Below are 22,821 nucleotides of genomic sequence, written 5' to 3' on the forward strand. Positions count from 1 at the left end.
GAACCCAGGTCTTCGGCATGACGAACGAACGCTTTGACCACTAGGCTACCCCACCGCCCCGTCACATTTACTGAAATGAAGTTGTCTATCCATAAAATGTGTTCCTCTTCATCATACCATCTTCTAAGTGCTACTTAAAGAAGTCACTTTAGTTATAATCCAAAGCTGTGACGACAACAGTAAAATAAGTATACATAGCAACATAAATAAGATATTGATGAGTGAGTGAGTTAAGTTTTAAGCAGCTTTTAGCAATATTCCAGCAATATCACAGCAGGGAAACACCAGAATTGACACATTGTACCCATGTGAGGAATCGAACCGGGTCTTTGGCGTGACCACTAGGCCACCCACTTTTCCACTCAATAAACAACAGATGCAAACTTCCATCCTTCTTTATTCAGAGCATCATTTACAAATGACATACACTTCTGTTAAAATACATGGAGATAGATGATCTGTACAGAGAGTCAGTCTAACAAAGATCGGACAGTTTCTTGACTGGACAGTATGTGGAGAATGCCCTGAAGCGATTGTCCTGAAGCGATTGTCCCTTGTGAAATCTAGAGTTACCCTTCCTGCGGTCTGTTAATTTAGGACTGATCTTAACGGAAAGGCCTTAAGTGATAACAAATGCCACTTGTCCGTTCATCCAAGACTAGTGAAGATCTTAACAGAATGAAAGTAAATGATCATGAAGGAATCACGGCAACTAGTCCATTATTCAAAGAACTGAGAAAAGTTCAACTGACTAGTTGTTTGTATATTTTTGAAACCACTTGTTTGAAAAGAGCTATGGACTAGTTGGATATGAAACATCTGACCTTGACCCTGTCATCACATAGAGCGCTGACAGACCAACAAGTGTAAACTTAATGTAGGATTCAAACAGATGATATTGCAGATAAGGGAGGCAACTCTGGTAGTAGGCAATATAATCAGATACTGACTCATTATCAACTAATTAAACCAAGGAGACATGAATGATTAAAATATGTGACCGTCAAAGCCTACATACACCGGTCAGTCTCATTTGGCTTATTCTCCAAGGAGTGAGTGAGTTAGTTTTACACAGCTTTTAGCAATATTCTAGCTTCACACATTGTACCCATGTGGGGAATCGAACCTGATTCTTTGGCATGATGAGGGAACGTTTTAACTGCCAGGATACCCCATCACCCCAAGTTCTCCAAATAGCTTAATTATTCATATTTTTAATTTAAATTTAAATTTTGGGCTTTCAAATCTATACACATTCCCACTGACTCAGCTCTTTGGAACTATGGTCCATAATCACAGGAAAGATCATGATATTTAAACTGGATTATATCCAATAAGCATCAAAACTGTAAAAGAAATGCACAAAGTAAAAATGTTCACATTATCATAAACAAATACCTTAACTCTTTCAGGACACTGACAGTAACTCTCTTGCAAATGTACAAGTACCAGTGATCAGAAGTTCATGAATGATAATCAGTGTATAAATTAAACATGCAGCATTTCCCCCCATGACATATTAAGTATAGGAACATGAACAAATCTGCCTTTGAGCAGTACACATGTACTTACCTAATAATAAACACATTGTTGTGCTGTCTGTCTCCAACAAGACTTCAAATTGTGACAAAATTGTACAAACTGTTTTTGGTAATTTAGTCTAAATTTAAAGTAGAATTATGTTAATAATAGTGATCCTGTACTGTGGGACTCTAACTGGGAATGTAGATTTGCAGCATTTATTTCAAAACCGGTTATCCAAAATATTGACAATCACTTTCAGCTGGTCTGCACTTAAAGGTCTTTGAAAAAATGAATCCTCAGTAATGTTAAAACAAATCACAAGGTTTTATGTAGGATTCCAACTATGGTATGAAAACATAGGTGATATTGTTCAAAATGGGATATGTTAACGGTTCTTATTTATGTACATTCTGAGGAAATGGGAAATTATATATTCAAACTTGGAACTTTTACTGTCATTTGATGCAGACTCTGTGAATTTCAGCTTCTGTGCAGGTCCATAAAGAATTCCCGAAGCCACATTAACATGTCCATGTGCTTGTCAACTCCAGTTACAGTGTTGCTTCACATAAGTCATGTCCATATATTTCAGTCCAAGGGAGATAATTCATTGACTTGACGTAGACCTTGTTCAGTGGCTCTCGCCTTTCTTGCCAGCAACCTAAAAAAAAGTCTCAGACGTCAGATTTCATTTTTCGCATGTTTGAACACACTTTTTATACGTACATGTATTTCTGATTTTTTTCATTCAAAACACATATTTGAACTATGTTGTCTTTAAGTTCTCAACGTTGAATTTGTTTGGTCTTTTTTGTTGTTGTTAATGCCCTCCTCAGCAATATTCAGCATGTACTAGTTGCATGGATATGTGCGCTATATAAATATCCTATCATAATAATTAAATTAATAATATGGTGGCGGACTGTAAATGATCGAGTCTGGACCAGACAATCCAGTGATCAACAGCACGACAACCGTAGTATTTACCCGTTTGAAGTCGGACATGTTGGTAGCCTGCACAGGGCTGCCTATTACACCAATGTAGTCAATCTGCGTCGTGTCAGCATCACCAAGGTTGTCTTTGATGAAAAACTACAAAACAGATTCAAAGGGATTATTCGCTGAGTGTGGTCCTGTATTGCAAAATTCGGTCTAACATTCATCTAATTTCCAAACACAGTATGTTTATCTCCATTCTACCATAACCGATTTAAAATCGAACTTCTTTGTTCCACGGAAGACACTGCATAAACCGGCATGGGCCGAGAGGCGAATTAAACTCGTCTGTGAAGGTAGTGGTAGGTGCCCTTTGTATAGTTTTAAACACTGCAACATATAAAATATTCTGTACAAACAAAACAAACTACTGTTTATACAATGCAATAATGTAATACCTAAGAGCTTGGTTTTTATAGGCCCACCTTCACACGACTGAAACCAGACTATTGTTTTGTGTGCCGTGTTCAAAGTGTACGAACATAGATCGCCAGCAGTGATAGTCATGCAGGAAGCAGACAGAGAGCAGAATTCTGGTGGGTCAATTTTCTAGGGGGTATCACGATACACCAATCTCACGATACGATACGTATCACGATTTTAAGGTCACGATAGGATATGTATCGCGATACATAATTTTCGAGCCTTTTCATAGCATTACCATACCAGCAACGTACGCGCTCGCTGATTGGTCCTTCAAAATAGTCTAGCCAATCACAAAAGCTGTTAGTTTCCAACCTATCTTTTAAGTAAAGCTAGCTACATCTATTTATCGGAGCGGCCGTCAAGACTTTGACGGAGATAGTAATAGCATAAAAATTTGAATCGATAAAGTTTTACAATAGGAATCGATACACGCAAGCATGTATCGCGTATCGTATCGTCAGTAAAAATGTATCGATGCATCGATACATTCGCATATCGCGACACCCCTACAATTTTCGTATTTTTTAAACGCTGCAACGGGACATGATGGAGTATGAGTGGCATTAACTTGGTGTTCGCCTGACCGTTATCATGCGAATTTCCCATTCCAAACGGAAACAAATATACCATTTACCAGGAAGGCAAATGTTAACTGACTTTTTTGCTGGAAATTTTGTATAAATAGAGATGTATTTTAACAAGGCTTTCTGATTCATAAGTTAGATATTGTTTGTTTATGTTCGGGGCTGTGCATTGTAATTGAGTTTGAATATTTTATAATGCAAGGTAATATGATAGGGAGGTTCCCTAATACTTGTGGAGGAAAAATCATATAATTGTCGAGTTTAATAAATGTTTTATAAGCATTTCCATCAGGTCTGTTGTGTTGATATTAGCCCTGTTGGTGGTAAAGCTAAAGTAAAGCGGCAGTGTTGTATATATGCACAGTAAAGTGGTCATGAAATCAGATGCATTTTCAATCCAGGATTGATAGTGTCTAATTTTATTGATTGTCCAAATTCGAGCATTTCACGTAGTCATGGTAGCTTGAGATAGCTTCCATACGTGTAGCGCAAATTGACTGACATCCTTGTGAAACCTGCTGGACTTAGGTTGACTGATTAGATTGTGCCACAACGGGAGACGTAAAGGTTTGTCCACCAATAGCTGCAGTAGAGTGGGAAACCAAGGTCTGGCAGGCCATGCTGCTGCCACTAGATAAACTAGACAGTCATGTTGTTGAATTTTTAACAGAACCTCTGGGATTACTTTGAATGGAGGAAACGCAAGTGACAAACAGATCTCTGTTTGGAATTTCCCACGTCTGTCCTATCAAATCGAATGCCTCTTCCTGGAGAGTCCATTCGGTCGAGATCACCCTGTCCTGTCGAGATAAAGAATCTGCTAAGATATTCTTCCAACCTGGAATGTGGCATGCCCTGATTAAACAATTTATAGCGTCCACTGCTTGATACAGATCCTGAGTGATCCCGAGGAGCTGTTGAGATTTGGTACCTCCCTGTTTGTTGATGTAAGCCACTACTGTTGAACGGATCGCTTTTAACAGTGCTAACATTTCCCGACAGTTTATATGCAGATTCACCTCTGACGGATTCCACACACCTTGAGTCTGCCAGATGTCCATGTGTGCACCCCAACCCGTGTTCAAGGCATCCGCATAAAGTGTCAGATCCGGTAAACGAGGAAGTAATGAAACCCCAGGCAACACATTCACGTCCACAGTCCACAATAATATCTCCCTAAGGACTCTGTCTGGAAAAGCTATGAGATGTTCCAAGTCCTCCATCCGAAACTGGTTGAGCCAGATCTGCGGGATTCTCAACCTTAGTCTTCCTCTTACAGTATAATCCTGGATTAAAGTGAGAGATCCTAGAAGGGACATCCATGAACGAACTGATGCAGTTGGCGTCTGTAACATGTTGGTTATCTTGGTTGATATTTCCAACCAACAAGGAGTATAAATACGGTATACACTTGAATCTAAGATTGACCTAGAAACTTGATCCTCGTGGAAGGAACCAGTTCTGACTTTGTAGGATGAACTATTAGACCCAGATGCGTAAACATGTGAAGTTGGTTTGCCTCATGAGAACCCCTGTCACCACATGCCTTGCCAAGAAATCGTCCAGATAACCGTGTATTGCAATACTTCGTTGATAAAGAAAGGCTAGAATTGGGGAGATTATTTTCATGAACAGCCATGGCGCTAGGGATATTCCGAACGGCAGCACCCGGAACTGAAACCTGCAACTGTTCACCACAAATCTGAGGCATTTCCGAGATCTTGGATGAATAGGGATATGAAGATACGCATCCTATAGATCTATGCTTATAAACTTTGAATCCTGATGAATCAAGGTGCGTAAGTACAGACAGGTGCATAGTCATGAGAGCCTCTAGCATCCTGTAACTGTTTAAAGTCCTTGTCTAAACTTGGTTGATTGGCTGGGATAACATGATCATGGATGAAATAAATCAAGTTCGTAGCCTTGGGAGAGGCCTAAGATGTAATTCTCCAACACTTTCTTAAGTGATGATGAATGTGGTAATGACAGCCTGGGCATCCGTTCCGGGGGAAGACAACCTGATAATCCGAGTTCCATGGGAATATCTATCTCCTGCTCCTCCGACGGAGGGGGAAGAGTATTAGGATAAAGTCCTTGCGAAAGTTCCAGCTTTTCCTTAAATGACCAGCCCGGCTTAAAATCCTGTGCTGCAATGTCTATAGGTTGTACCATCAACAACTCTTCTCTCATGGAAAACTCCGGTTGTGAAAAAGGATAAACCGATGAATCCTCCTGATCTGTCACATCAGACACTAACGGGACTAAGGGCGGATTGTCTGTGTCAAAATAACCTTGAGGGTCCGTAGCCGTGTCCTCTGAACCGCTAGGTCCGTGCAAATCAGATTGCTGGGTTGATACACCGTTATCCATAGCTGCCGATCCAGTGGCCTGGCGATAGCCGGGGCGGGAATCACGTGCCGTCTGGACCTAGTCAGACCCATGAAACCCTAGCTGCCTGGTCTCCCAGTGGGTAAAGGTAGCAGGCTGTATGCAACAGGGAGCAGCCACGGATGACTGGCTCCCGGGGACAAAGGACGCGGGGTGTGTGGCCTGAGCCACGGTCACCCCGGAACCGGAGCCGGCTAGGCAGACTCCATTCCGTCGCTTGAAGCCTTAGGCTTCTCCTCCTGAGGGGACCGGCCTCCTACGTACGCCAGGGCATGGTAACTGGCTTTCCCGGTCATAGCACCCCTGGTTTCTGAAGGAAGTTACTTTGGGCCCCGGCTCTTGCCATCGACCACCAAGTCACTGCGGTTATCTGCCGTCTAGCCGGATAAAACAGGTTCCTCCAGATGTTTAGACAGGCGAGTAAATTTTTCGTCATTCCTTATCTCCATATCCCATACAGATTTGTCCATGGCCTTCTGGATATCGGACTTAAATCCTGCCAAAAGTTCCGAGAATGCAGATATATCCAACTTGGGAGAGGATTTTGATCTAGAACAAGATTTCGGTTCAGATTTAATAGATTAGGGCGGAGATCCCTGAACTTTCTTTGACTTAGAACATTCTGATGAATGTTTACGCTTCCTAACTAAGGAACGAGATTTGCCCATCAACATCCAATCTTCCTCAGACATTTCCTGAATAAACATCGATCCGAAATTGAGCAAGGTAAGCCTTTACATCAGGAAGCACACAGAGAGTAGGGATCAACATCCGTCATGAATTTCTGACATGGGAGGCATTTGCTCTGCGCCATTCTCGTCAATCAGAAAGGGCGGGAAAACTTCAAACCCTAAATATGTTGAAAAAATAGCTAATATAAATGCAAACAGCAATGCGATTTAATATTAAATGGAATGAGATTTGTAAATAACCTATATAATGAAGAAATGAAGTCTTGATTTGAAATGAAATTTCACTCGATTCTTTGCACGTCATGCGTGTGGACCATACAGAAAAATTATGAAGGGTTCTAGGAGAACAATACAGTGACGTAATGATCAAGGGAGATAACTCAGGGGTAGACTAGGTACACCACTAGGAATAGCTATGACTTAGTGTTACAATTTCTTTTGATTTTCTGTATGTATTCTGTGTATCCACAGGAATAAGGCTACCATAATCCAGAGGGAATGTTTATGTTATAATTGAGTTTTGTTATGTATATATACTGGTGGTCTAATATTTAAAAAAACTCGACTGCCCTCAAAAGGCAATGGTTATCAACCCTGGACGCCAATATCAGTTCATGGGATGATACATTTGGTTGGTTGGTTTGTTGTTTAACGCCACACTCCACAATATCCCAGCTATATGGCAGCAGTCTGTAAATAGTCAAGTCTGGACCACACAATCCAGTGATCAACACCATGAGTCTACGCAATTGGGATACGATGACATGTGTCAACCAAGTCAGCGAGCCTGACCACTCGATCCCGTTAGTCGCCTCTTACGACAAGCATGGGTTACTGAAGATCAATTCTAACCCGGACCTTCACGGGTATCATGTGGCAATACAACAAGAACTCTTACTGTGATATTCTGTACATTCTGGAATTTAACGTAGCGAAGCTGAACAAGGGCACCTTCCTTGACATCGTCAGGTGTAAGTCTGGAAAAAAAAGGCCCCAAAACTTTTATGGTCAACTACTAGAAAGTGAATCGTAATAGTTACCTGTATGTCTCTGTTCGTTATAAACATAGTTTACTGTATTTCATTCATTTCAAGCAGGTGAGTAAAATTTTCATTTGTATCAACAACCAGCCATATTGCAATGAGAACTAATTATGTATCTTTTAGAGTTAAAATATTATTAAATAATAAACATATGTAAAAATGATAATTGTACATGCAAGTTAATGTAGATATTGTTCTGTTAAATATTAGCAACAGTAACAGGAGCGACCATAAATGTCTGGTCTTCAGTAATACTATGACACTTTGTGAATTACAGTGACCTCCCTTAGTTGTATACAGCCCATGCTTGACATCCTTGCAACTTACATAAATTTCTGTACAGGTTCCATACTGTCGGCGCCATCAAAATCTAGAGTTGTTGGCTGGTTGATGAAGATTTTTATTGTTTTGGGTGCATTTTCTGAAAAAGAAATCACATTTAAAACCATGGATCACTTCAGTTGGATTTAAAACCACATAAAAAGTATTCTGGTCTCTCATCACTTTAAAAAAAAAAAAATATGGGTGGTGGGAGAAGTTTATTTTTACATTTTATTTTATTTTTTTACATTTTATTTTATTTTATGTCCAAAACCCAGTGATTTCTGTGGAAACTTACACCTTTTCTCCGATAGACAATCAAAACTTAGAAGTGTGAAAAATTCGTGCACATTCAGGGGTGGAAATAACCCATTGCCCGACGTCCGAGTCCAGTGTTTTTTACTGTCGGGCAAGCAAATTTGTATATCACGCTGTACCGGTGTCCAGTTGACTTTCCAATGTTAATAAGGTTATTTATTTAAAAAATCAACAAGGAAACGTCCGGTGTAGTGGAAAAATTATAAGGGTAAGTGATTTTACATGTGCCACTGTACCGGAGTACACTAGCAATTTTAAAGTTATTTCCACCCCTGACATTTTAAGAGTCGAAGTTGTATTTTCTCTTGTGTTAAAGATAAAAAAACCTTAGGGTCGGGTCCAATTTTTGGGCCTGGAGGTAATGAGAAACAAGACTATTTTTATGCATGGCCTAATCAAGGTTTGACCAGTAATCAGTTATATCATATTGGAAGGTTAAGGAATTCTCGAAATGATGCAAGTCTCCAACATTTTACACATCGTTGTCAAACCCAACAACTTAATCAAAATGAACCAGAATGAATCCACAATCATCATTATCACAGTGTGTGTCAAGGAATGCAACTCTGTACAACAAATTGTCGTGCCTTAGAAGACTACGACCTCCTCCTACCAGATCTCTTCAGCACTTTCAGATTCTACCATAAGCTGGTCAATCTCAATCATATGCAGTGCATTTGGTTCCAAATGCTCCACTGAAATTACAATTCATGTACATACTGAACTCGACGCCAACACTGGCGGAAGAAATTCAATATTGGGAAATAATGATGCCTTAACATGTGAGCCATTTTCTCTTGAAACGGACATCATAAAACATAGTAATGACATGATTCAAAGAGGTGCCTGTGCACCATCATCAGCATGATTCAAAGATGCACTGGTGTATCATCAGCATGATTCAAAGATGCACTGGTGTATCATCAGCATGATTCAAAGATGCACTGGTGTATCATCAGCATGCTTTGCTGAATATGCTACACTGACTTAACACCAGCGTTCTAAATACCTGCCTGCCAGACAGGCAAGTGTAGCAGGCCATTTTTTCCCCATTCTAAATATTCCCCGGGGAGAATCTGGTCTAGGACAAACTTTCCCCGGGGAGAATCTGACCTAGGACAAATTGGACGGTCATAGGTGGCTCAAAGGTTAGCTGTTGACGACCGTTTGATTTCTACTATGGTTAGTTTGATAGACTCAGTATAGCAGTGTAACAAATAATACTGAGCCTAAATTTACTTAGACTGCCCAAATGTTTAAGTAAAACCAAAATTATCTGTTTTGTTATAACCATTTTCATCCAGTGTATATTTTCAGAAGCATATTTTCAGTATTTTCTGAAAGACTATTTATCACAATGAGATTCATGAAATGGGTAAAAGAGACATATTTCACTGATATTGATACCGGTGTTGATGAAAGATGAAAGGCAATCAAAGACTTCATACCTGCTGGCCCGTTCACCTTGAGAGAGTGGAGCTTCACTGGCTGAGAGAAGGCCAAACTGATGATGAGCTGAAACAGAGATGGTGGGAGTATCAACACTTTGTATGGAAGATTGAATAAGCCATAAATTCAAAATTCGAACGAGCCTTTCAAATAAATATGGGCAAGCCTGTTACCAAAGCTTACTGAATATGGCATCAAACAGGAATGAAGAATCAACGAACCAACGAATATAACTCGACATGGCCGTCACCAAAGATGATTCAGCATAACATAAAAAATGAACAAACAAATTTGGGTAAAGGCAGTGGCCAAAGATTACTGAATATGCCATCACAAACAAACAAAGGCTAGGCTGTGACCAAAGATTACTCCAGTACCTCGCATATAGATGTCTATATGGTACAGCACCACCATACCTCTGTGAGATAATTAAGCAATACCGCCCAACCAGACCACTAACATCCGTAATTCAGTTTCTCTGTACTGTCCCTAAATGGCGACATAAAGGATTTGACTACAGACAATTTCCCACTCAAGCTGGAATCCTCTGGAATTCTCTTCAGAAGGGTTGAAAAGAGCGCCAAGTCTTGATGTTTTCAAGTCAGACCTAAAGACCCTGCTCTTCCATAAATACAACGACTAGTGAACTAGTCAACTTTGTAGCGCTATGAGCATACCTTCTGGTGTGGAGTTAAGTACATTACAAATGGACTCCTTATTATTATTATTACCTGTTCATCAACGTCTGACTCCAAGAATCCTCCTTTCTGTGAGAGGGCATGGGCAAGTGGGTGGTCATCAGACTCGTTCAGGCACTCGCACCCAGATTTAGAGATGAAGGTGGAAAGATCCATCTAGAACACAAGAAGTAAGTGTGTACAACTGAGTACAACTGTGTACAAATGAGTACAATGGTACTCAATACAACTGTGCTAAATACAACTAGTGTACAACAATATACACCTGTGCAGAATACCACTGTGCAGACTAGAACTGTGCAGAATATAACTGTGTACAACTGTGTAGAATACATTTGTGCTGAATACAACTGTGAAGAATACAACTGAGTACAACTGTGCTGAAAACAACTGTGTAGACTACAACTGTGTGGAATACAATTGTGTAAAATACAACTGTAGAATACAACTGTGTAGAATACAACTGAGTACAACTGTGTAGAATACAACTGTGCTGAACACAACTGAGTACAACTGTGTACAATACAAGTGTGTAGAAAAGAAGTGTGCTGAATACAACCGTGTAGAGTATAACTGCTAAATACAACTGTTCAGAATACAACTGTGTAGAGTACAGCTGAGTACAACTGTGTAGAATACAACTGTGCTGAATACAACAGTAGAATACAACTGAGTACAACTGTGTAGAATACAACTATGTAGAATAACAACTATGGAGAATACAACTGTGTACAATACAATGAGTACAACTGTGTAGAACACAACTGTGCTGAACACAACTGTGAAGAATACAACTGTACAATACAATGAAAGTACAGCTGTGTAGAACACAACTGTGCTGAACACAACTGTGTAGAATAAGACTGCTGAATACGACTGTGTAGAATACAACAATGTACAACTGTGTAGAATACAACTGTTTGCAACCACCCACAAAGATCCAGGTTAGTGCTGATCTTCAGCAACCCATGTTTCTTGTAACAGGCAACAAACAGGATAACTGGTCAGGCTCGCCGGCTTGGTTAGTGCATGTCAGTGTTTGTCAGTTTTAGTTTACCAACATGTATGTGGTTCATGGGATATATGATTATTATCATAAGGAAACATTATACTTTTGTGACTTTTAATAGGAGATAAATTTAGTTGGAAGTGAGTACCTATCTCACCATACTAATACTTTATATATCTGTTAGCCAAAATTAGATGTAGTAACTTTGGATTAGCTATCGAAATTGCGACATATACAGGTATACCAACTGAAGAAAGAGTTTGCATTTTCCGTAGACGTAATAATATAATATCTATTAAAGATGAATTTCACGCTTTGTTTGTCTGTAAATTTTATAAATATGCCATTTAGAAAGTGTTGGCGATTAGGTGCCTGACTCTGAGAGTGTGGGTTCGAATCCCGGATGGGTCTTAACCCAACAAAAGTGCTAGAATCTTTACTTTACTAGTGTTATCCCAAATATAACGATGTAACTTGTAATGATGAACCAAGAAATCATTTGTTTTCCTTTGTCAGATGTTTTGATAACCAGCAAAATTGTGATTATATTGTTAATAGAAACATAAACATGATGGTATCATTCTCTAACTTTTTGAAATGTGTCAGCAAAATCAGGTAATGATATATTCATTGACTAATGATTTATCCCTTTAATTATGCACAGCAATTTACGGGACACGATTCATGCCCTGGCACGACATAAAAATTGACAATGGATGCAACAGTTTGTTAGCCCACAGGACGCAGAAAAAGTCAAACACTTTTGGTAAAAATTTCGATCAAGTAACAATAAGTTATCACTGAGTCTGCTACTAGCCGGGTATCATTTGCCGTTTAATTACTGTAACAATGAGATGATCATGATACACAATACAGTAACAGTAACTGAATTACAACAATATTACAACATAGTATTCATAATTTTACAAGAGTGTGTTTTTTGTAATTTGTGATATCATTGATTGAGTGATAATTATTATGGGTCACAATGTTTAACGTTTTGAGTGTGGGCTGTGGGTCACATCTCGCATCATGTATGTTCAATGGCAATAGTATTTTGTAGTGGTACGCCTTCTTGATAGCGCATCAGAGTTGCCTCCCTTGTGAATCTTATTTAAGGCTTTCATCATGTCGTGTTTGCGAGGCCTTTCTTGAATGTTCTGAGTGGATAATGATGCCGCCTGGCTTTACGGGAATTCTCTAGAATCTGTGTGAGAGCTATATAAAGGCTGGTTGTTGTGTTGTGCGACACGGGCTAATACATGGACTTATCACATCACTGGAGTTATACATCTGTCTGCCTTCGTCAACATCGTCAAGACCAATCGTCTACTGTCATTGTAAACAACCTTCAATCAGTATTTCTGCTCACACTGTACATGTCAAGCCTCTGGTGAGTTAATATTTCATATTTGTGACCCAATATTTTAAATTTGTGACTCAATTGCATTGTACTAAATATCTGTATTGTCATTCATTGCTCATTAAATTATTGAATATTTTAGACTTGTCTGTGTTATATTTTGCTGGTTCAAACCGTAACAATAATAATAATTAAGTGTCAGGGACCCCCATTTTGTAGTCCAGGACCCCTGAAAATTAAGAGTATGAATCCCAGGGACCCTCAAATATAGGACTCAAGGTAAATCCCTGTATTCGGCTCGGTGGATAAAACCTAACGAGGGATACATAAAACCCTGTATACCCTGAATCATAATGCTACAACAAATTTATCTTACCGAATGTTTAAATCTCTCATAATGTAAATGTAACATTAAAACAAACTGAAATTCAATCATATATTTAATTAACATCCGACTGAACAGTCAATCTGAACCACTGGTTCACTGACTGCTGTAGATGCAGGCTCTTTCCATTGGGCTGGGTATAAATGATTTATTCTCAAAGTCGGCAGTCTAACCCACTCAGCCACCAAGGTGTGCTGGCAATTAGATGCCAGACTCTGAGGTGTTGGTTCAAATCCCGGAGGCGATTCAATAAAGTAAAACTACTAGAATCTGTACTTTACTGAGAAAGTGTACTCTCAAATATATCGTGTTGCAATTGACACTTTCTAAATGGCATTGTGTATTCATTGATACATAACAACTTGCGCAAATTAAGTTTATTTCTACGGAAATGGAAAAGAACGTTTCAAGTTGCAAATTAGAAATTGTGTTCTTTAGTATTTTTGTAGTGACATCTGACTGATCGTTGACATCTGAATAATTTCTGATTGATTATCTTCCCCCGATAGATCTACCTCACTGTTCTTGCTTATATGACTATTTCAACAAATCACATACTCATATGATATGTATGAATTAGTTTTTTTGGTTTTTTTTAAAGTCAAATTGTTTGTATGAATTAGTGCTGGGGTGGTTGACTGAATAATCAGTCAAATGGTCGATCTTGCCAGCTTCAGTGATTATTAAAGAGCTCGTTAGACTAATGCTTCAACCATTTGGTTACCCGCATCAAGTTTTAAAATGGATACATGACACTGGATGTCATTATATGTTCATATATCTTGACACAACACACTGTCATCCCTCTTACTTTATGCCCATACCAAAACAGGCCTCTTCCTCCAGTACTACAGAACCCAAAACAGGCCTCTTCCTCCAATACCACAGAACCCAAAACAGGCCTCTTCTTCCAATACCACAGAACCCAAAACAAGGGTCTTCTTCCAATACCACAGAAACCAAAACAGGCCTCTTCCTCCAATACCACAGAACCCAAAACAAGGGTCTTCCTCCAATACCACAGAACCCAAAACAGGCCTCTTCCTCCAATACCACAGAACCCAAAACAGGCCTCTTCTTCCAATACCACAGAACCCAAAACAAGGGTCTTCTTCCAATACCACAGAACCCAAAACAGGGCCTCTTCTTCCAATACCACAGAACCCAAAACAGGCCTCTTCTTCCAATACCACAGAACCCAAAACAGGGGTCTTCTTCCAATACCACAGAACCCAAAACAGGCCTCTTCTTCCAATACCACAGAACCCAAAACAAGGGTCTTCTTCCAATACCACAGAACCCAAAACAGGGGTCTTCTTCCAATACCACAGAACCCAAAACAAGGGTCTTCTTCCAATACCACAGAACCCAAAACAGGGGTCTTCTTCCAATACCACAGAACCCAAAACAGGCCTCTTCCTCCAATACCACAGAACCCAAAACAGGGGTCTTCTTCCAATACCACAGAACCCAAACAGGCCTCTTCCTCCAATACCACAGAACCCAAAACAGGGGTCTTCTTCCAATACCACAGAACCCAAACAGGCCTCTTCCTCCAATACCACAGAACCCAAAACAGGGGTCTTCTTCCAATACCACAGAACCCAAAACAGGCCTCTTCCTCCAATACCACACAGAACTTCCAAAACAGAAAAAAACAGGCCTCTTCTTCCAATACCACAGAACCCAAAACAGGGGTCTTCAACATTCCAATACCACAGAACCCAAAACAGGGTCTTCTTCCAATCCAAAACAGGCCTCTTCCTCCAATACCACAGAACCCAAAACAGGGGTCTTCTTCCAATACCACAGAACCCAAAACAGGCCTCTTCCTCCAATACCACAGAACCCAAAACAGGGGTCTTCTTCCAATACCACAGAACCCAAACAGGCCTCTATCTCCAATACCGTAGAACCCAAAACAAGGGTCTTCTTCCAATACCACAGAACCCAAACAGGCCTCTTCCTCCAATACCACAGAACCCAAAACAGGGGTCTTCTTCCAATACCACAGAACCAAAAACAGGCCTCTTCCTCCAATACCACATAACCCAAAACAGGGGTCTTCTTCCAATGCTACAGAACCAAAAACATGCCTCCTCCTCCAATACCACAGAACCCAAAACAGGCCTCATAATCCTATACTACAGAACCAGCCTTTCCCACCCAAAACAGACCTCCTCCTCCTTTACTAGAGAACCCAAAACAGGCCTCCTCCTCCTATACCACCGAACACAAAATAGGCCTCTTCCTCCTGTACCACAGAACCCAAAACAGGCCTCTTCCTCCTTCAGGCATACGGGCTATATGTGCCCTCGCTGCCCGTGGTTACAAACCAGAGTTATCTGTCCCTGATCTCTCAAATGCCTGCCTTCCCATCATCATGATGAGACACAGAAACAAATTTGATTCAACAGGGACATTCCCAAAAAAATGATTGCAGTGCATTTTGTTAGGATAAAAAACATTTCTATGTTTGTTGCTTAATGCCACACCCAGCAATATTCCAGCTGCATGATGACAGTCTGTAAATGATCAAATCTAGACTAGACAATCCAGTGATTGACATCATGAGCAGGCATCTCAAAGTTGGGACACTGAGGTACAGGGGCGGATACAGCTTTTTGAGAAAGGGGGGGTGCACACTATTGAGAAAAGGAGGGGTGCACACTTCATTTTCACCCGAGTTTCAATGGTCATTTAATAAACTTTCAGGACAAAAGGGGGGCACCACTACACCCCCCTCTGGATCCCCCTATGGAGGTATACCTCAACCAAATCAGCAAGCCTGAGTGAGTGAGTTGGGTTTTACGCCGCTTTTAGCAATATTCCAGCAATATCATGGCGGGGGACACCAGAAATGGGCTTCACACATTGTACCCATGTGGGGAATCGAACCCGGGTCTTCAGCGTGACAAGTGATCGCTTTAACCACTAGGCTACCCCACTGCCCCTCAGCAAGCCTGAGCATATGATCCCATTAGTCGGGTCTTACAACAGGCATGAAGACCAATTCTAACCCAGATCTTCATCAAAGATACAAAGAATAAATGTGTTTTTTCTAAACTCACATGTCCTTTGACGACAACCTCCTCTTCTCCTTCGTCCTCTTCACCGTACCACTTTTTAATCTTCTCCTCCAAGGCCTTGGGGTCTGCGCCCTTCTGAGTGTCGATCCTCACCTTGTTGCGGTAGAACATGAACGTCGGCATGGCGGAGACGCCTTGTGACTGAGCCGTTTCCTGTACAACACAGACAAATGATGGGCTAATTGATTGTTTGATATATTGCCTGATCAACTTTGATATAAGACCATTTTGAACCATTCTCTTCCCACAGAGGTTACTCCTGTCATATCTTCCTACGTAACCTCTGTTCTAATACAGCCCTTTAATGGTGTGAGCGTTCAAGACTCGTGATTGGAGGCAATCAGATCTAGTTGCGCAATCAGCGACGTTGTTTCAAAAGTGATCATTCGCAAAGGCCTCTGTAATTCTCCGTGATGTATCGAAAACTAAACTGACAACGGACAAGCCTTAGCCATTAAACATCTTGTGTGTAATATGAACACAAGTCCCCGCAGATGGGGATATTTGTGGCCCCACATTTGCTTGTGTTAGAACTAAGGTTGAATCTAAGCCGATGTAACACACGGTTCTGATTGGATAGAAAGAAGGGTGATAACTGTATGGCGATCTTTTGCCGCTAGGGATTTTAATGCACGAACCGGAAATATGGCAGTATTAGAACAGAGGTTCGTAGGAAGATATGACTAGTAACCTCTGTGGGAAGAGAATGATTTTGAACGTGTTTAACAGCACTTTCATTTTAGATGTCATCAAGTAGACTGTTGGTTTGTTGTTAAATGCTGCACTCAGCAATATTCCAGTGAGTGAGTGAGTTTAGCTTTATGCCGCTTTTAGCAATATTCCAGCAATATCACGGTGTAGGACACAAGAAATAGGCTTCACACATTGTACCCATGTGGAAAATCGAACCAGGGTCTTCAGCGTGACCAGCGAACGCTTTAACCACTAGGCTACCCCACCACCCAGCAATAGTCCAGCTATATGGCAACTGTAAATATTTCAGTCTGGACCAGACAATCCAGTGATCAACATCAACATTGACCTGTGCAATTGGGATATGATGATAAGATGATTGATGACAAGTGTATTGCTTACCTGACAAAGATCGACATCGATTTTTAGGAAGATTGCATTCGGGTACTTGGTACTGAACTCTTCAAATATTGGCGCGATCCTCTGACATGGCCCACACCTGTAACAGTGAGTGGTTGATTGAGTGAGAGAGTGGCTGAGTGCTTGTGTGAGTGAGTGTGAAGCGATTGATTGAATGAGTGAGTGAGGTTTGACACGGCTATTAATTGGGCCCAAAAAGAGCCCTAAGGGGAAGGGAATATAAACAAACATAATCACTACATCATCATATGGGCCCAGAGGGACCAGTGAACATCGTATTTATCTTTCCGAACACCTCAATGTCAAATTTGAACTGTTTGAAGCACACGTATCGGACCATAATAAGGGGAACCAGAGTAAGGCAATAAGCCAATGCAACATTTTCTGATGACATAGAATGTCAAGAACAACAAATTTAGAGTTATCTCCCTTATATCGATTTGCATTCGCAAAACACTGGTAATTTCCATACATCATACGTGACTCAATTATTTGAGATAAAGAATTACTAACACGAAGTACCAAATGAATTCCCACAGTTTGGCATTCCAAGCGGGTAACAGAAAATGTTACTCATTTATAAGTCGGGTATATTGAAAATAATAGAAGAGCGCTCAGCCAATCAGAAAATGACATTTATGTGCTCTAGTTTTATCATGGCATGTCATGTTTATGTAGGAGGAAAGTTGGAATCAAAAGATTCTCCATCACAAGTTCCTGGTGCGTCCAAGGGACATAACCCTGTAAAGCAAATATCAGAGCTCCTTAGACAACTGGGCCAGTATTCCTCCCTCCCCTCCAACGTAAACAACTCTGTACAATGAAATGCAGTACCTTGAACGACTCGAGTGAGTAAGTGAGTGGGTTTAGATTTCTGCCGCCTTTAGCAATATTCCCGCAATAACATGGTGGGGAACACCAGAATTGAGCTTGAAACATTGTACCCATATGGGGAATCGAACCCAGGCCTTTGGCATGACGAGCAAACACTTTAACCACTAGGCCACCCAATCGCCATTTGTATTACTGGACCCACCCCCGCCCTTTTTTTGTTTCAACAATTAATATCTTTGAGTGAGTGAGTGAGTCACTCAGTTCAGTTTTATGCTGCGCCCAGCAATATTCCAGCTGCAAATAATCGGTCTGGACCAGACAAGGGGGCAAGCGCAGTAGTTGGAACAGTGAAACAAACACACGTGTGGTACCTGACGAGCGTTAACTTAGACCAACCCTACTTGTTCTCGTGTTTCATTTAATGTGCATACCCCTTGTAATACAAACCAATAATAGCGATTTGAAACTATGATCGTTTGTTAAAGAAGTTTTATCCTAAGTTGAATAAAATTCTCAGATTTAATTGTTCATTTGGCAAGGTAAAATTATGAGGATTTGCAATCTTTAATTTCACTTTATTTGATTTACTTTTTTGTTTAAAGTGAAATTCATCGGTACGTTTTCACAGCAAACAGACTGTACATGAATCACGGGGAGATTTTTTTCATAATGTTATTCGTGCCCCCAGGATACTTTGAAAATATTTCATCTGTGTCATCTCAAAACTTACTGAGGCACACAGATTGAACACCATTTCAATAATTGTAACACATCACATGTTTACAGGGAGGTGGGGTAGCCTATTGGTTAAAGTGTTCTCCCATCACGCCGAAAGCCTGTGTTTGATTCCCCACATGGGTACAATGTGTGAAGCCCATTTCTGGGGTCCCTTCCGTGATATTGCTGCAATATTGCTAAAATCAGTGTAAAAATGAACTCACTCACTCCACCATGGAAGCAGACTCTGGCAACAGGGTGTACACCTTCCCTTCACCTGGTGTGCTTGTAGACAGGAGATACAAAGCTGACATATAATTACTCTATTTAGTTTTGAAGCTGGAGGTAAAATATTGGAACATTAATTGATTAATGGAACAAACACCTCACGGTTGTGTCAAATGTGATTTAATAATTTACTCATGTAGTTACTGGGTTCGATTCCTCACATGGGTACAATTTGTGAACCCCTTTTTCTGGTGTCTCCTGCCATGATGTTGCTGGAATATTGCTAAAAGCGGCGTAAAATCATACTCCCTCATTCTGTATGTTTTACCTCAAAAACTTACTTAAATGTTTGTTAAAATCTGACAGACAGCAATACAGGCTATGCATCACCAACTGAACTGAGTGAGTGAGTGAGTATGGTTTTACAATCAATTGATGTTCCGATATTTTTCCTTCAGCTTGCGAAACTAAAGACAGTAATTATATGTCAGTTTTGTACCCCCTGTCTAGGTATGAGTATGGTTTGATGCCGCTATTATCAATTTTCCAGCAATATCATGGCAGGGGACACCAAAAAAATGGGCTTCACAAATTGTACCCATGTGGGGAATCGAACCCAGTAACTACATGAGTAAATGATCTTAAAAATAGCATTTGACACAACCATGAGGTGTTTCTTCCATTAATCAATTAATGTTCCAATATTTTACCTCCAGCTTGCGAAACTAAATACAGTAAATACTCGTATATGTCAGCTTTGTATCTCCTGTCTACAAGCACACCAGGTGAAGGGAAGGTGTACACCCTGTTGCCAGAGTCTGCTTCCATGGTGGAGTGAGAGTTCATTTTTACACTGATTTTAGCAATATTCCATCAAAGTCACGGTGGGGGACACCAGAAATGGGCTTCACACATTGTACCTGGGTCTGCGGCACGACAAGCCAATGGTTTAACCATTAGTCTCCACCACCACACCTCCTACTGAACTGAAATGAGGCACAGGCTTCGTACAGACTATCAGCCATAAAATTTAAGGCTTTGTTGGGCCTTTTAATGGCCTATCAACAAGTTAAGGCCCTATAGAAACACATATAAAACAGGGGCGATGGGGTAGCCTTGTGGTTGAAGCGCTTGCTCATCACGCTGAAGACCCAGTTTCAATTCCACACATGGGTACAATGTGTGAAGCCCATTTCTGGTGTCCCCTGATGTGATATCACTGGAATATTGCTAAAGGCGGCATAAAGCACATCTCACTTACTCACATGTGGTCAGTCAAATGTGGGACAGACCATCTCAGCTAAATCACTTGCTGGGAAAGTTTTGCTTTTCAACAGAGATTAATCAACATGTGATTAAAGGTTATTTTTATGCATCAGGTTCCTGTTAAATGATTATTTGATAAGCTTGGCTAAATTTCGGCCCCTTTCAGGACAAATCAAGGCAATTGGGATATGATGACATGTGCCTTTTTCATCAGCACCATAATCACTAAAATTACCACAGTATTCATGAATAGCGTGAAACCCTCAGACGAATCCGACAGATTCGCCGACGGTCAGATGGAAGTCTATAACTCGCCGACCCCAGTGTCCGACTGCATATTTCACAATGACTTTGACTGAACTTGTTATATGTGACATGTGACACTTGTTTGCTATTTATAAATTTTACGCTTGTTAATAATTTCAATGCCAATTACAAGAAATGCTAAATCTGAAATGTGTGTTTAATTTGTCTTCTGTGGGTCCTGTGCATTTTCAGTGGGTCAGACAGACATCTGAAATTTACAGGACCCAACGTCCTGTTACTTTGAAACACCATTCGTGAACACTGTTACCAAGTCCTACCTTTATAGATTCATAAATCATGCTTGAAATCAGATGCTGAGAGAATAATTCATTTTTTAATTAAATGTATTGTGTATAATGTTACTTACTGTGAATAATTTTCTTTTCCTGACTTGTTTTGCTGTCAAATACCGTGGAACAAATATACTGGAATTGTAATTGACCAGAACTGCGCACGTGTGATACTGATGTATTTGCGATACCTGTTACGCAGCGATAACTCTTACGCTGCAATAACTGTTCAGCAGCCAGTAGGGTACAAATTTTGTATATATTATTACAGAAGAGTAACCTAAATTCGTGGATAACCTTGATTTGTGGATCGCGGAAATTATCATGCTAGTTCGTAAATTAAGTCTCGACTGACGTCACGAAGCAGTACCTTTGATGTACACAAAATGCCATGCCTCGCTCACAAATAAAGTTCCGAATCTCTGCATTACACGCAAGTACACTAAATATAATTGTCCAGCATTGAGATAAATAGCCCCAAATCACTAATACCACCATTACCAAAGTTTATTTTTACAAAATGTCAAGTTAAAAGGATACCGTTAGCTCCAACATTCTCACTTCTCGTTGTCTGCTTTCCTTGGTGTCAATACTTACTGCAGTGGGATGTCGTACATCATTAAGTTACCGACTACGTAATCCACGAAACAAGGTGACGTCACATTTTGTGGGCACACGAATGGGTGATGTTTGCAAATGGCGTCAGTAAACTAACGTTTCATTCACGAGTGGAATATTAGGCATTTTCAATTTGCTGAATCAATGAATAAAATAATCAGTGCGTATGCAAAATGAAAGCATGTATTCAAAATATGAATTTCCCCGCATTTCCCTTATATCCACGAATAAGGATTTTTTGAGACACTGTTACACCTAGGAAAGTTTTTTCCGAGTCCAAATATATGACGAGAGAAGTCACAGACATCCATTGAAACACTGCTCCATGGTGACCAAATACAAATGGGTACTGATCATTGAAATATGGGTACGAATCATCCAGATGTGAGTAACTAAATCTGGGTCGCCCACCAAAAAGTATAATGCTGTAAAACATGTAAGCATATGGCGATAATTTTAGGTATACTACAAACTAATTTTCGTTTCGCATCGTCTTGTATCCTGCAAGACGATACGAGGTAAGCATAGTATAATATGATAACTGGACTTGATACAACGTGCATAAACATTTGATTATGTTGAGTAAACTTTTCCCTTGGACAAAATTGATAGATTATTAGTTTTCTATAAAAACAATCACGTCGTGGAAGGCAGATAACTTCGCCTTCATCGAGAAATCTACGAATGTTTCAAATGCAACAGTATTAGCCCTTGTTTCATAGCGACTCGTCAGCTTACCACGTAGCGAAGAAATCCGCTACAACCAATTTCGACCCAGCACTTGCAAGCTCTTGTTGAAATTGTGGGTCCTCCGCGACAATCTTGTAGTTTGTAGTCATGATCACTGTCACAAATTACGTACAACTTCGGAGAAAATGACTAAGCTCAAAACAAATGTGGATGGGAAAGGGGAGATAATTTGAACGTATTTCCCGTAGGGGAGTTAACTCTTCTTACAGACACGTCAAAACGGACCAGCGCCGAAATGGGCCAGAGTAGTCAAAACGGACTATATTTATAACTCTGCGCAAATATTTTTCCCGAAGCCCCTTCCACAAAGCGATCTTGATTGCTAAATATATGCTGAATTTGGGAGATACGATCGTCTTAGCGCGAGGATCGCTTTGTGGAGCGTTGTAATGCTGTAGCTAGGCTACATAT

General features: G+C 40.3%; 1 protein-coding gene across 1 annotated transcript; it reads right to left on the minus strand.

The window, feature by feature from the left end:
- Positions 1 to 379: 379 nt before the first annotated feature.
- On the minus strand, positions 380 to 22,583 carry LOC124265375 (thioredoxin-like protein 1). Its single transcript, XM_046700149.1, has 9 exons — positions 22,399 to 22,583; positions 17,384 to 17,480; positions 16,271 to 16,441; positions 10,476 to 10,598; positions 9,744 to 9,810; positions 7,984 to 8,077; positions 7,512 to 7,590; positions 2,512 to 2,616; positions 380 to 2,185 (listed from the first exon to the last, which is right to left on the minus strand). Exons 1-9 carry the CDS (start codon positions 22,497 to 22,499, stop codon positions 2,156 to 2,158), a joined length of 867 nt encoding a protein of 288 aa, XP_046556105.1. The 5' UTR covers positions 22,500 to 22,583; the 3' UTR covers positions 380 to 2,155.
- Positions 22,584 to 22,821: the final 238 nt, after the last annotated feature.

The sequence above is a fragment of the Haliotis rubra genome, unplaced genomic scaffold, assembly GCF_003918875.1.
Source record: "Haliotis rubra isolate DU_JTF1 unplaced genomic scaffold, ASM391887v1 Scf976, whole genome shotgun sequence".
Taxonomy (NCBI): domain Eukaryota; kingdom Metazoa; phylum Mollusca; class Gastropoda; order Lepetellida; family Haliotidae; genus Haliotis; species Haliotis rubra.

Bases quoted from the DNA above. Each gene is read 5' to 3' on its own strand.
- LOC124265375 (XM_046700149.1), bottom strand. From the start codon at position 22,499: ATGACTACAAACTACAAGATTGTCGCGGAGGACCCACAATTTCAACAA. The intron at 16,442-17,383 runs GTAAGCAATACA...TGTGTTGTACAG, and splicing joins TCGATGTCGATCTTTGTCAG to GAAACGGCTCAGTCACAAGG. The intron at 2,186-2,511 runs GTAAATACTACG...ACTTTTTTTTAG, and splicing joins ACATGTCCGACTTCAAACGG to GTTGCTGGCAAGAAAGGCGA.